The sequence below is a fragment of the Diospyros lotus genome, chromosome 12 (assembly GCF_014633365.1).
Source record: "Diospyros lotus cultivar Yz01 chromosome 12, ASM1463336v1, whole genome shotgun sequence".
Taxonomy (NCBI): Eukaryota; Viridiplantae; Streptophyta; class Magnoliopsida; order Ericales; family Ebenaceae; genus Diospyros; species Diospyros lotus.
In genome coordinates, this window is record NC_068349.1 from 4,244,093 (window position 1) to 4,257,210 (window position 13,118).

At 36.3% G+C, this 13,118-nt stretch overlaps 2 protein-coding genes across 7 annotated transcripts in view; both read left to right on the top strand.

Annotated features, from left to right (window-relative positions):
• Nucleotides 1-13,118, top strand: part of LOC127814153 (ARM REPEAT PROTEIN INTERACTING WITH ABF2-like) — a 43,497-nt gene that overhangs the window by 26,598 nt on the left and 3,781 nt on the right. The window lies entirely within an intron of this gene.
• Nucleotides 1-13,118, top strand: part of LOC127814150 (putative CCR4-associated factor 1 homolog 8) — a 113,481-nt gene that overhangs the window by 9,584 nt on the left and 90,779 nt on the right. The window contains exons 2-8 of one of the 5 annotated variants that reach the window (XM_052355437.1): nt 8,086-8,206; nt 8,294-8,323; nt 8,462-8,507; nt 8,676-8,751; nt 8,853-8,956; nt 10,029-10,092; nt 10,181-10,240. The exons of the other annotated variants lie outside the window; for them this stretch is intronic. Coding sequence (XP_052211397.1) covers nt 8,311-8,323; nt 8,462-8,507; nt 8,676-8,751; nt 8,853-8,956; nt 10,029-10,092; nt 10,181-10,240 — 363 coding nt within the window. The 5' untranslated portion in view covers nt 8,086-8,206; nt 8,294-8,310. The remainder of the gene's footprint in view (nt 1-8,085; nt 8,207-8,293; nt 8,324-8,461; nt 8,508-8,675; nt 8,752-8,852; nt 8,957-10,028; nt 10,093-10,180; nt 10,241-13,118) is intronic. 5 annotated transcript variants of the gene reach the window in all.

A 13,118-nucleotide genomic window follows, 5' to 3' on the forward strand; every position in this document is an offset into this window, starting at 1 on the left:
CATTTGACACTAATAGACATAAATCTTTAAATGTGAGTTGAATATAAAAGTTTAATTAATAGGTATAAATTTTAAATTTTTGAATTTGATTATGATTAGAGAAAAAAATAAGAATTAACTATAAGTCAAACTCACATTAATCATCATATTAATTAATTGATAATTTTAACTAATATACATCAATACATTCATTGTCAAATGATTTAGATTTGGAAAATGAATTATATCATAAATGAATAATTTTGGTTGAAGTCTTCCTTGATTACATCATTGACTCCATATCAATCTAGAAATCATCTATTTACTTACTTGTCGCCTTCTCTCAACGACGGCGGCGCCTAGAGATGCCTCACCAGCACTGGCATGACCCCACATTCAACAGTTACACTTATAAATCCTGCTACAAACAAACAAATCATCAAATATCAAATCCCTTGATCATTAAAAAATTCAAGAACCACAGCGCTTGACGCTGAAAACATACATGCAATGATAATTCTCTAGAACGCATACAAATGTTAACGAAAAATTTAAGAATCGATCCTCCGCTCTATCGTTCTTGGCAAGTTCTGAAATAACGTGTACTGCGCACTTGGCAACGGCTCGATCTGCCTCTGTGGACGAGAAAGTAGAGTTGAGATTGCGACTTGAGCGAGAATACCACGAACAATATCTTTTTTAGCTTTACTAGTCGACGTAGTGGCAGTCGTGCGATCGACATCGAAATCCTCTGATAGCTTTCGCTTCTTCTAGTTTCTCTTGGCAGAGCTGGTAGGTCTTTCACGCCGATTCTGGCTCTTCATGTCTTCTATAGATGAGAGAGAGAGGGGGGTAGTAGAGACTAGAGAGGGAGATTCGGAGGGGTAGTTTGGGGAAATGGATTGGGTTTACGTTTCTTCATTTCTGTTCTGAAGCAAGCCTTGTGGCTGTGGGCTTGGTGTTGGTTGTTATATTGGGCGGATTATTTTGGAGCAGAATTAGAGGGCCCTCGCCTGCATATGAATTTTAATGAAAGTTTCTAACTTGCGTTCCCATCTATTCACCTTTTCAAAGCGTGTGCTAACTTGCGCATTCACCGCCACCTCGTCAACCATAAACAGTGAAAAGTGACCCCCAAATTGGCTAAATGAAGCTAAATTTAATTAGAAAAACAAAATAGAATTGAAACATTGACACCCGTTGTCTCTTTAGTTTGAACGATCTTTTTAGCGGGTCATTTAAAATACTTATACTTACAAATTTTATAATTTTTCACATTGTCATCATTTTTGTAGAATAACATGCAACCATTATCACAATAATCAATCTTTATATACCTTAACTTTAATATTGTCATTAATTTTCTTACACAATATAAATTAATAATAGACATACAATTACCACTAAACAACATATCACTATCATTTGCATCATGCGATTAAAGTAATCCTCAAGTATATTATAATCACTTTTGAGACTTAACCTCTCAATTGACATAAATAACTTGAAATAATTTTCACATCCATCCCACAATATAATTCATGTAGTTTACAACATGTCAAAGGTTTTTTTACATCTAGATTGAGATCTTTTATTTGGATTATGGATTTATCACTAGTAAGGAAGAGAGCGATTGTATTGAAAACCCCTCATTTTATCAAAGACTTGTTGGGCGATTGATTTACTTAACAATCATAAGGCCAAACTTGGTCTGTTTTGTTCACATTCTTAGTCAATTTGTGGACAAGCCCTGACTTCACACCTAAAAGCGGCACAAGAGTTCTACGCTACATTAAGAAAACACCTAGAGAAGTATTTTTTTTCTCATCCACAGGTTCATTGCAGTTGAATGCTTTTTGTGATGCGGATTAGGCTCGATGTTGAGACACATAAAAATCAATCATAGGCTACTGTATGTTTATTGAAAGTTCCCTCATTTCTTGAAAAACTAAAAGGTAAGCTATTGTCTCCTCGATCAAGTGCAGAGACAGAATATCGGTCCATGGCATATATTTGTTGTGAGGTCATTTGGCTCCAAAACATTTTACATGTCCTTGGAATAAAGCATTCACAACTGATTAAGTTATTTTGTGATAATAAAGCCGCTCTACACATAGCTTCTGATCCAATATTTCATGAACGGACAAAACACATTGAAATTGATTGCCCCTTTGTTCAAATTGGTATAGTCAAGACTTATCATATATCGACATCAAAACAACTAGCCGACATCTTCACTAAATCATTAAGCATTCCACAATTTTCAAGTCTTATCAGCAAGTTAGGAATGATCAATATCTATTCTAATTTGAGAATGAGTGTTAAGAACCAAGATGCATAAATTAGGAAAATGTGTTAAGAACCAACATCCTCAAAAGCATGACGTTTTCTATGAAAAGTGTTTTAGTTTTTATGATTGTATTTTGTTTGCTTTATCTCCTTCATGTATATATAGCTACTATTGTCTTGTTCAAAGCATATATACAAAAATACACTTTCAAGAATTCTTTCATAGACCTCGATTGCCGTGTAAACACACCAATAGAGGGTTCTCGTGACTATAAGTAACCCCATTGAGACAATCTTGTTAGCGAGGATGCCCGATATTGCATAAAATGACCAAAAATTTGAAGTCGTTGCCAAATTGCCTGGCACATATATATTATTAATATCCACATTATGTCATTGTATAAATATGTAAGTTAATATACATACATATACACATATGTACAAGTTAATATATAATATATTTGTATATACAGATATATATTTATATAATTACTGTTATAATTATGAACTAGAATTCAAATTTGACCGTGATTGAGATCATTAATTTGACTGTGATTAGGATTTTGAATTTGATTGTCATTAAAATATTAAATTTAATTTTAAATGGGATTTATCTCATTTGAAAAAATATTATCTTGAATTATCTTTTGATCAGAATATGATTTTCTGTGTATATCTATATATGATTTTACGTCAATAAATATGTACTCAATACTCTTGAATTAATTGCAACTATATCATCATTATTGTACCAATATCATCATAGTGATATTTTGTTATTTTTGCCCGTAATTTTTTTTAATTTAGGTTTTTCACGTCAACTTTTATATTCATTTATGTGATTGATGCTTTGGTCATTTTTTATCTTTGATTCAATTTAACTCTTACCTATGTTAAATATATGAGTCTCGCTATTTGTATAGAAAGGAGTTTTACATATGGGTTTATCACAATATATCACGATTTTTGTTCACCATCTTCTCTTTCTCATCTCTCTCTCTTCCCCTTCCCTTGCCGCTGCAACCGACCACCTGTCGTCTCCCCTTAACTGCCTCACTTACTCTTGCAATCGCCTCGCCTCTTCTCGTCGCTGCCGCCTCGCCTTCTCTCACCGCTGCAACCTCGTTACCTTATCACTGCATCTTCCAGTAACTGGTTACTTGAGGATGCAGCGGTGAAGAGGTGAGGTTACAGGGAAAAAGGAGGCAAGGCGAAAGCGGCGAGATGATGTGAGGCGGCTGAGGCAAAGAATGGAAACGAGAGGTTGGCAACTAATGGTCAGTTGTAGTGGCGAAGATGCGGCGATAGCGACAAGAGAAGGGGAAGAGAGATGAGAGGTTGTTGGAGGGGGAAGGGATAAAATGGTCATTGAAAGGGGAGAAATGGGCAAAATTGTCATTTAATTTCACCTGTAAACTATTATGTCAAACTTATTTTGTACAAATAGAATTATTCTAAATATATATACATACATCTGGCGTGTCAAGATAATAAACAAAATCGCCCCAGGGCATAGGTCCAGTAATTGGGTCATGATAAGTTGGGATTTGTAACAGTAGATTGTTAGTTCAATTTTTTGTCATGTGCAATAAGATAAAGTTTTCATTTGTAATTTACCTATTCTATTGAAATCGAGGATACAAGTAGCGGAAGAGTACGTAAGGGCGATAATCCCAAGATAATAAACAAAATCAAATCAATATTCAATTCCATTTTGTTTTTCTAAATTTGGGTTCACTTCGGCATTTAGGGGTCTCTTTTCATTGTTTATGGGCAATAAGGTGGCGGCGAATGAGCAAGTTAACACGGGTTTTGGAAAAGTGAAGTGGTGGGAGCGCAAGTTACTTTCACTAAAACTCATAAGCAGGCGGGTAGTCTAATTGTGCTCCGAAATAATCCACCCAATACAAGAACCAACACCAAGCCCACAACCACAAGGTTCGCTTCAAAACATGAACCAAGGAAAGAAACCTAAACCTGAGGGAAATTCTACTCGCAGCTACATTTTTGCTCTTCGCAATCATTAAAATTTTAGATTTTTCTTCCAGTCATGTGATAACTCACTACAACTAATTTTTTTATTTTTTCAAAAATACCCTATTTTATCACACTTCCGAAATACATCAACAAATAAAATCACGATAGATACATATTGTAACGCCCCGTTTTTTTTTTTCTTTCTTTTCGGGTGCGTTATGATTTGGGACAATTCCGGGACAATAAATTTTTCTTTCAAACACTGCATCATTCCTCAAATTCGCCCCAAAATTCTCATACAGTAATCTCGAAAAAGAATCACTATACATATCAAATGCGGAAGCAAAGATCGAAACCTGATATCTTAACATAAATCATAAATAAAATCTTACATCTTCAACATTTCTCAAAACATTCAGAATACATGAGCTACATACATTTCATTCTTTATGTACTCTGATAAGTGTCGTTTCATGCCTCATTTATCCTTGAATCTGCTACAATCTCCACTTGGAACGTTTGAATATTCTAGGGGCAAAACCCAAGTTAGATGATGAATCATCTAAGTAAGGGTATATAATGCTATGTCATATGTGTATGCAATGTCTTACCTCGTAGGTGTCAACTGCACCCCTTATGTTACCTACCATTTTAGCGGCCCCCTTCTTTCGAAGCCGAGGTGTATGGGTGCACCCTTGGTAAAGTAGCGGTGCTAGTTCGTACTCCCTACGGCCTCAAATACGAGTGATCAATGATATCAACGTGTATTTATGCATTTCATAGTCATGTCATGGATGCAGTCTACGTGTTGGATACATATCAGGGCATGTCAATATGATGAAAACATTTTCGAGGAACATAAACTAAGCATTTTCCATAAAACTAACTTTAATAGGGGAGTACCACTTACCTTCTTAAGCTTATCGGGCTACCTCGATATCCGTGCCTTGCCTCGATTTGCGTGCCAACCTCAAAATTTGTACCAATCTCTTCAACTTCAGACTCAAAGTATCCTAATCACCATAATTATTTAAATAAACATTAAAACCTATTTTTCCATAATTTCTGGCATTTTCTATAATTTTCTCTCTATTTCTTCCTATTTTCCCTCAATAATTCCAAATTAAATATTTCTAAAAATATTTTCTCAAATATTTCACTACAAAAATTCATAAAATAATATTTTGGAATTTTTGAAATTTTCTAGAGAATTTTACTCACCTTGGCTTAGCATCTTCGGTTTCCTCGATATGCGTGCCACATTCTCGAAATGCGTGTCCGAGCCGTTTCTCTTGCCAAAATCTCTGGGATGTCATTACATCTTCATTTCTTATTTTTCAGGATTTTTCTAGGACTTTTCAGCATTTTTCCCAATTTTCTTTCTTTTTCTTTTCTATTTTTCTTTTTCTCTTTTCTTCTTACTGTTCATCTTCCTCATTCCCTTCACGCACCTGCAACTTCTCTTCTTCATTTCCTCTTCTTTCTTTTCTTCTTTCTTTCTTTCTTCTTCTTCTTTTTCTTCTTCTTCCTTCTCTTCTTCTTCTTGTTCGCTGTCTTCTTCGCGCAGCCCCTGCGCGCGCCCAGCCACCGCCAGCCACTGCCTCGGCCAGCGTCGCCAGCCATCGCGGTCGCCCTCGCTGCTGCTGGCGCTGCCCTCAGCTGTGCTCTCTGCCGCGAGCCGTCGCCGCCACAACCTCCTCCGCGTGCTGCAGCGCCCGCGCGCCGCCCCTGCCGCTGCTGCTTGCAGCGACTGCCATGCGGCTGGCTTGGCCGCCTTTGGCCTCGCCTTGCCAGCCTCCATCGAGGGCTGCCCCTGCTTCGCGCCACCACCTGCAACTCTTCCGCGCACTGTTGCTTCTCCAGCTTGCGGGTGCTCCTTCGCTCGGTTGCCATGGCCGAGCTTGTTGGAAGCTTGGATGCGGCTATGGCAGCCGCCTGCCGCTTCTCCGACCAGCCTCTCTCCCTCTCGCGATCTCTCTCTCAGCTTCTCTCTGTCTCTCTTAATTTTCCTTCCCTTAATTTGCTTTCAGCTCCACGGTTTCTTTCCCTATTTATAGGCATTTCTACTGCCATGGCCATACCTCAAATCCCCTTAATGCGTGAAGATCACTTTATTAGTAGCCAAGATTTGGCAGAGACATGGCCACCATTTGCAGAGGCATGGCTGATTGCAACAGGGCATGGGTAAAGGTTACAGGGCATGGACTTAAAAAAGGCATGGGTTGCATTTTACAGAGGCATGGTCTCTGCCATGCGTGTACATATATACATATATATATTTATATATCTTATATTATATTAATACATATATATAATTATGTTTTAAATCTTAATTTTCTCATAATATCACTTGAATAATTTTCTTAATAGCAAAATACGCCCCGCTGAATTAAATTGCATTTTAATACTGAAAATCTATAATTAATAACTTTAAGGTTACTCGATTTGGACGATTTTGTCTCAGTGTCTTCACCGAGCTATCGTTTCATCTCGAAACTACTGAAGGGTTGATTCTTACATAAAACCGGAGCCCCTCTAGGGTTCCGTTGATTTTTCAAGAGTCCCTTACGACAATTTGGTTTTACAGCCTAATTAGTAGCTGTATTTTAGTTGTACCAAAAATTGTTCCTGATTCGATTTCTTTTGATACCATAAATCCTATTTCGGAACGCTCGTTGAAACCATATCATTTTTCTTAGACAATTTCACTCCAAGGCATTCCCTACAGTTGATTCGGTACTTATAACTGCTATCAAATTAATTTTTTCGGTATTCTAAACCTATTAAAATTACGTGGCAACCTTATACGAACATGGGGTATTACACATATATTCATATATACACGCAAACATACACATACATACACATACACACATATATATACAGGAAACGACGGGCATAACTACCAGAGGTGCTGAACTTCACAGCCCGCTGAACCCTGGGGTTCAGGGACCTTCAAGGTGCCCCGAACCCCACGGTTCGGGGGGCTGTAAAGGTCGGCACCTCTGGTGGCTATGGCCGTCATTTCCTATATATATATGTGTGTGTATATACATATATTTATGTTTGTATATGCAATGTAGACATGTATATATATATGTGTGTGTGTTTTTCTATTCTTATATTCTCATCTATTTTTTTTATGTTCGACTGTATTGGATCTGGTGTTTTTTGTTGAATTGTCTTCGTTATGAATAGGTGAGTGGCCGGATATGATTGACGGGTAATAGATTGAGAGAGAAAGTGGCTCTGAGTGTAAAAATGAGTTTTTTTAAAAAATATTTTAAATATCTTAAAATGTAACTATGAAAAGCAAAAAATTTAAAAAATAGTAGGTGCCAATAGAATTTCTCTAAACCCAATCCATTTCCTCAAACTACGCCTCCGGGTCTCCCTCTGTACTAACCCCCCCCCCCCGCCCCCTCTCTCTCATCTACAGAAGACATGGAAACCAGAATCGGCGTGAAAAACCTACCAGCTCTGCCAGGAGAAACTCGATTAAGCGGAAGCTATCGGAGGATTTCGATGCCGATCGAACGGTCGCCATTGCGTCGACTGGTAAAGCTCAAGAAGATATCGTCCGCGATGTTCTCGCTCAGGTCGCAATCCTCGACTCCACTTTCTCGTCCACCGAGGCGGATCGGGCTGCTGCCAAGTGCGCAGCACACGTTCTTTCGGAACTTGCCAAGAACGGTAACGCAGAGGCTCGATTCTTAAACTTTTCGTTAATATTTGTGTGCGTTCTAGAGAATTATTGCTGCATGTAGTTTTCAGCATCAAGCGCTGTGGTTCTTGAATTTTTTGATGATCAAGGTCTTTGAATGTTTTCGTTCTATCCAGGCATGAAGCGGGAATCGCATCACTTGTTGATTTGCTTGAACTCAATGTCATGAAGGTGCAGAGAGCAGCAGCAGGGGCTCTGCGGACTATTGCCTTTAAAAACGATGAGAACAAAAATCAGGTTTGTGGGATTTCTCTGATTTATATGATTCATATAAATGCAACGTTTGGTTTCACACTGCTTATATTATGAAATTATGAATTTCAGGTTTGAAGCGGTTGGCTATGATTTTATCCGGTAACTCTAGTAATTCACTTACATTTGGACATCTTTTTGAACACTTATATCGCCAGAAACAGTTACTGCCCCACTGAGTATTTTTGTCGGGTCCGTGTGATTGGTAATCTGGTGCATTCATCCCCTAAAATTAAGAAGGAAGTTTGCTTGCTGGAGCTTTACAACCTGTAATCGGATTACCGAGGTACTAATATTTCATTCAATTTTACTTGCTGTTTTCTTACTGTTTGCTCTTTGCAATGTTTTGTTTTTCAACTCTCATGACTGTATTTGAGTTGCAATTAGCGTACTTGTTCTCTCCAACCTTTACCTTGATGTTTTGGTCTTACAAGATTTATGGATGCCTTTACAGTTCCTGCTGTTCTGAGAGCCAAAGGGTTGCAGCTTTGTTGCTTGGGCAATTTGCAGCTACTGATTCGGACTGCAAGGTGGAGTGAAATAGGTATATTTGAAGCAAGAAATTGCCAAACTTTTATTCAACATCTTGCATTATGCTGCCTCTTACTGCTTTGGAATATGATTTTTGTAGGTGCATATTGTTCAGAGTGGTGCTGTCCTACCATTAATTGAGATTGAGATGCTTCAGTCCCCTGAGCCCAACCTGAGGGAAATGGCAGCATTTGCGTTGGGGAGGTTGGCACATGTTTTTATTTTCAACTGTTCTTTGCTCGTATCTTTTTTTGGTGCATTTAACTTTGTAGTAAAGCATGATTCAACAAAACCTCCCTTGCTGCAGAGGCTTTGGAATTATTTCGTTTGAAAAACTGCCAGTTTTCTTTTAATCTTTATCCTTCTTTGAATAAAATCATATCTATTAGGAAAAGAGGAAGGATAACCAGGAATTATGAACCAGCTTTCAGAGCCTAGAGCGAGAGAAATGGATAGTAGATTGCTTATGTTACTTCTCTAGAAAGTTTTATCTTGGTCTCTTTTGGCTGCTTAGTCTCTCTGAGTTTTTCTTTAAAGATAGGCTAAAATACAAAGTGGGCATGGTTTACCAATTGCTCTATCGAAAATCTACAGAACACTACAAATTTAAGTTCTGTTCTTCTAATAATAAAAATAACAAACTCTTAAGAGTCCTGCTTTCTTTATAAATCCTTGCTTTGTACTTTTTTTTTTTCTTGAAATCGCTGGGAAAAGCTTGAGTGGTGGAGTGGTGGAGTTGATTTATAAAATTTATTTGTCCTTGTTAATTCTTTTGTTGGCAAGATATTAGTGCAAGAAACTTGATACAAGTTACTTTTGCTCCTTGGAAATCTAAACAGTTGCTATCCATTTTGTCCCGCCTGCGAAGTTGAAAAATTGTGTTTTATTGGTTGCAATGAGATGCTGTCCTTTTAAGGATACTCATAATCAAGCTGGGATTGCCCATGGCAGTGGTATTGTGCCATTACTGAAGCTTCTTGATTAAAAAAAAAATGGATCTGCACAACATAATGCTGCTTTTGCTCTTTATGGACTTGCAGATGACGAGGTAAAAATTTATTTGGATAATATAAAAACTGAATTTGGGATGTGGCTATGGATAGAGATGGCTAGACCCAGAGTTTTAGAATTCTTGTACCTGACCTCGCCTAGTTTGATTGAGGCATGTGACTTTTATTGTTATATAAAAACTGAATCTGAATTTTAGCATGACATTTTGGTGCCAAAAATTCAGTTGAAAATTGTCATTATTAACTTTCTAGTAACAATCTTTCAGGATAATGTTGCTGATTTTTTTATGTTTGGAGGCTTTCAGAAGTTTCAAGATGGAGACTTTTTGTGCAAGTACTTTATCACTTCACTTCAATGTGCCATTTAAGATTATAAATTATAATTCAAGATGGAAATTTTTTTCTTTTTTCCTTGCAGCCAAACAAGGATCGTACAGCCAAGACTATAAGAAGATTGGAGGAGAAAATCCATGGACGGGTGAGTTTCTTTTTCCTTTTTTTTTTCTGGTTGTTACTCTTTTCTTTTGCTGTTTATACTGAATTAATTGTGGGGTTAAAACTTAGAAACACTGATTAATATCCGGGTTTGGGGTTAGGTTTTGGTTGCATGCCTGCCAACCGTTCAGCACGTGCTCACCTAGAACAACGTATCCCTAATAAAATCCGAAGTCCAAAAATATTAGATTAAAAAAAAAGGTTTTCTCATAATTGTCTCGTCTCTTCCTACCTTGCTCTCATTTTCTTGGCAAAATTAAGATATCCCATGAATGGAATAGCATGTTGTCATGCCCTTGAATTAGGGCTAGCAATTTCAATAACTACAGAATGTAAGAACGAGTGAGAGAGATAGAAACAGAGAGAAATAAGGAAGAAAAGAGAGAGAAAGTATCAAGAAAGAGAGAAATTGATTATTGATTCAACCAGTTCCCGCCTTCAATACTTGCTTACTATTTTTCTTTTCCCTTTTGAGTTCTGTCGCTGCCTCAACCTTTTCTTCAAACACTTCAGTCCGTATAGAATGCAGCTGTGATTCCTCCCCGATAATCATCTTGCACTCACCTGTTTCTTCATGGAAGACATTCTCTTCTTTTTCATTTTTCCCATCATAGCTCTCCATGTACATTAGTTGTCTCTTACATTGATGGTTGGGGCTATAATTGTCTCTATGTCTAAAGTATGGCTCTAGTTGTCTCCTTACCCAATCACTGACCCTCTTGAAATTGGCTGAATCTTGAATGTCTACTCTATAATTTTTGTTATCACCAAAATTTACTACTTCTTGAGTCGCCACCTATGACTCGTTCAATTTGGCACCCCAGAATGCCTGACCTTGCTTGCACGCGCTCTACTGCAACTTCAATTTCGAGCCGTCGTCTGCAGAATTAACTTCGTTGGCCTGCTTTTTGCAGCTCGGTCACTTCTGACACTGTTGGTTTTGTGTCGGATCAAACCCTCAATGCACAGGTTAAAGGTTCTGCCCAAGTTGAAACAAATTCACAGCCAAGGATTGCATGGCTCTAATACCATTTTGTCAAGCCCTTGAATTAGGGCTGGCAATTTTAGTAACTACAGAATGTAAGAACGAGTGAGAGAGATAGAAACAGAGAGAAAAGAGAGAGAGAAATAAGGAAGAAAAAAGAGAGAGAGTATCAAGAAAGAGAGGAATTGATTATTCATTTAACCAATTCCCGCCTTCAACATTTTGTCAAGCCCTAAGAATAGGGCTTGCAAAATCGGTAGAATTCAGACGTAAGAATGATAGAAAGAAGAGAATAACAGATAGGAGAAAGAAGATAGAATCAAGAAAGAGAGTGAATTTGTTATTAACTTCCAAGATACCCTCTAATGCCGTAGACCCTTGCTTTATAAGGCCTCTAGCTAGCTCAACCACTCCAACTACCCAACGGATTACCCGTTTACAGCTTGCTTAGTAGTTCTTTTAATTCTCCGTTAACCCTAACTTTTACAATATTACATATTTCTCCCCTAGAGTCGTGACACATGTCTTGTTGCTTGATTCTAATCGAAAAGCCCTCCATGCTTTTTTATCAAATTTTTTAGGTTGCAGCGTTTTTTTTTTCTTTCTTTGTTAGATTGAGGGCATGCTAATTTATGGAACGGCACGGAACAATCCTAAATCTTCTAGGATTGATATTTTTATAAATAATATTTTTTAATACATTATTAATTAAAATTTAACATTATATATTAAATCTCCTAAATTGAAGGTTTGCTTATTTATTAGAGGGTATCAAGCAATCCTAAAACTCATAACTCTAGGTCTTTATAGAATTTTGCTTTTATCTCCTCACCTAACCCGAATTGTGGTACATATGTACTAAAGATATTCATAGTCATTCTTCCTAAACCAACATTCACCATAATAATCATATATCTTATTCTCTTCACATTCACTACCTCATCTACTAAGTTTTTATCCATAATAATTTACACTTCATTTTTCGTTCGATCATTTTCTAGGTACTATATTTTATATTCAATTTTTGATAAAGTTTTTATTTTTTTTTCCTACCCATCTCATCTCTTAAAAGCACATAATATTAATCTTTCTTCTAATTATCACATCTACCACTTCTATAAATTTTTCTGTTAATATTCTTATGTTCCATGACTCAATTCTTAATCTATGATTTTAATTTTATTTTTTATTTGGACTAAGTTCTTTACCCGCATTCGTTCAAGCAAATGCGAGGACTCTTGCTCATTTGTCACTATATTTGGGTGCCAATGCAGCGAACCTAACTCACTTGACATGTATGTGTATAGTATATATATAGTACTAATTTTCTAGGTTTATGTCTAAGTCTATATATACCTACACATGTACATTTAAATTAAAACTCAATCTTCCCTAAAGTCATTAGATAAAGATTCAATAATTAATAACTTCATTCAATTTCATTTATAATTAGATTGAATCTGATATGTTTTGATTTTAATAGATTCAATAATGAAGATAGATTGCTAATAATTGTTTACTTTATATTTGTTATTTTTTTTATTATATATTTATATGTAAAATTATATTTTTGATGAAATTTTTTATAAAAATTAAATTATAGCAATAGTTGTTCTAAAACGACTTTAATTTATTTGTTATAAAGGTTTAGAGAGACAATAGTATTTATCTTAAAATTCAAATATTTTAAATTATTTTTCATTGAATTAATTGTTAAACATTTCATTTACTTTAATTCTTTTAAATTATTAAGCACCTAAAAATTCATAATTTAGTTTTAATTAAGTAAAATTTTAAACTAGACAAATATTAATATAGCAATACGTTGAGTTAATATGATAATGAAGTTTTAATTATAATCTTGATGATATAATGT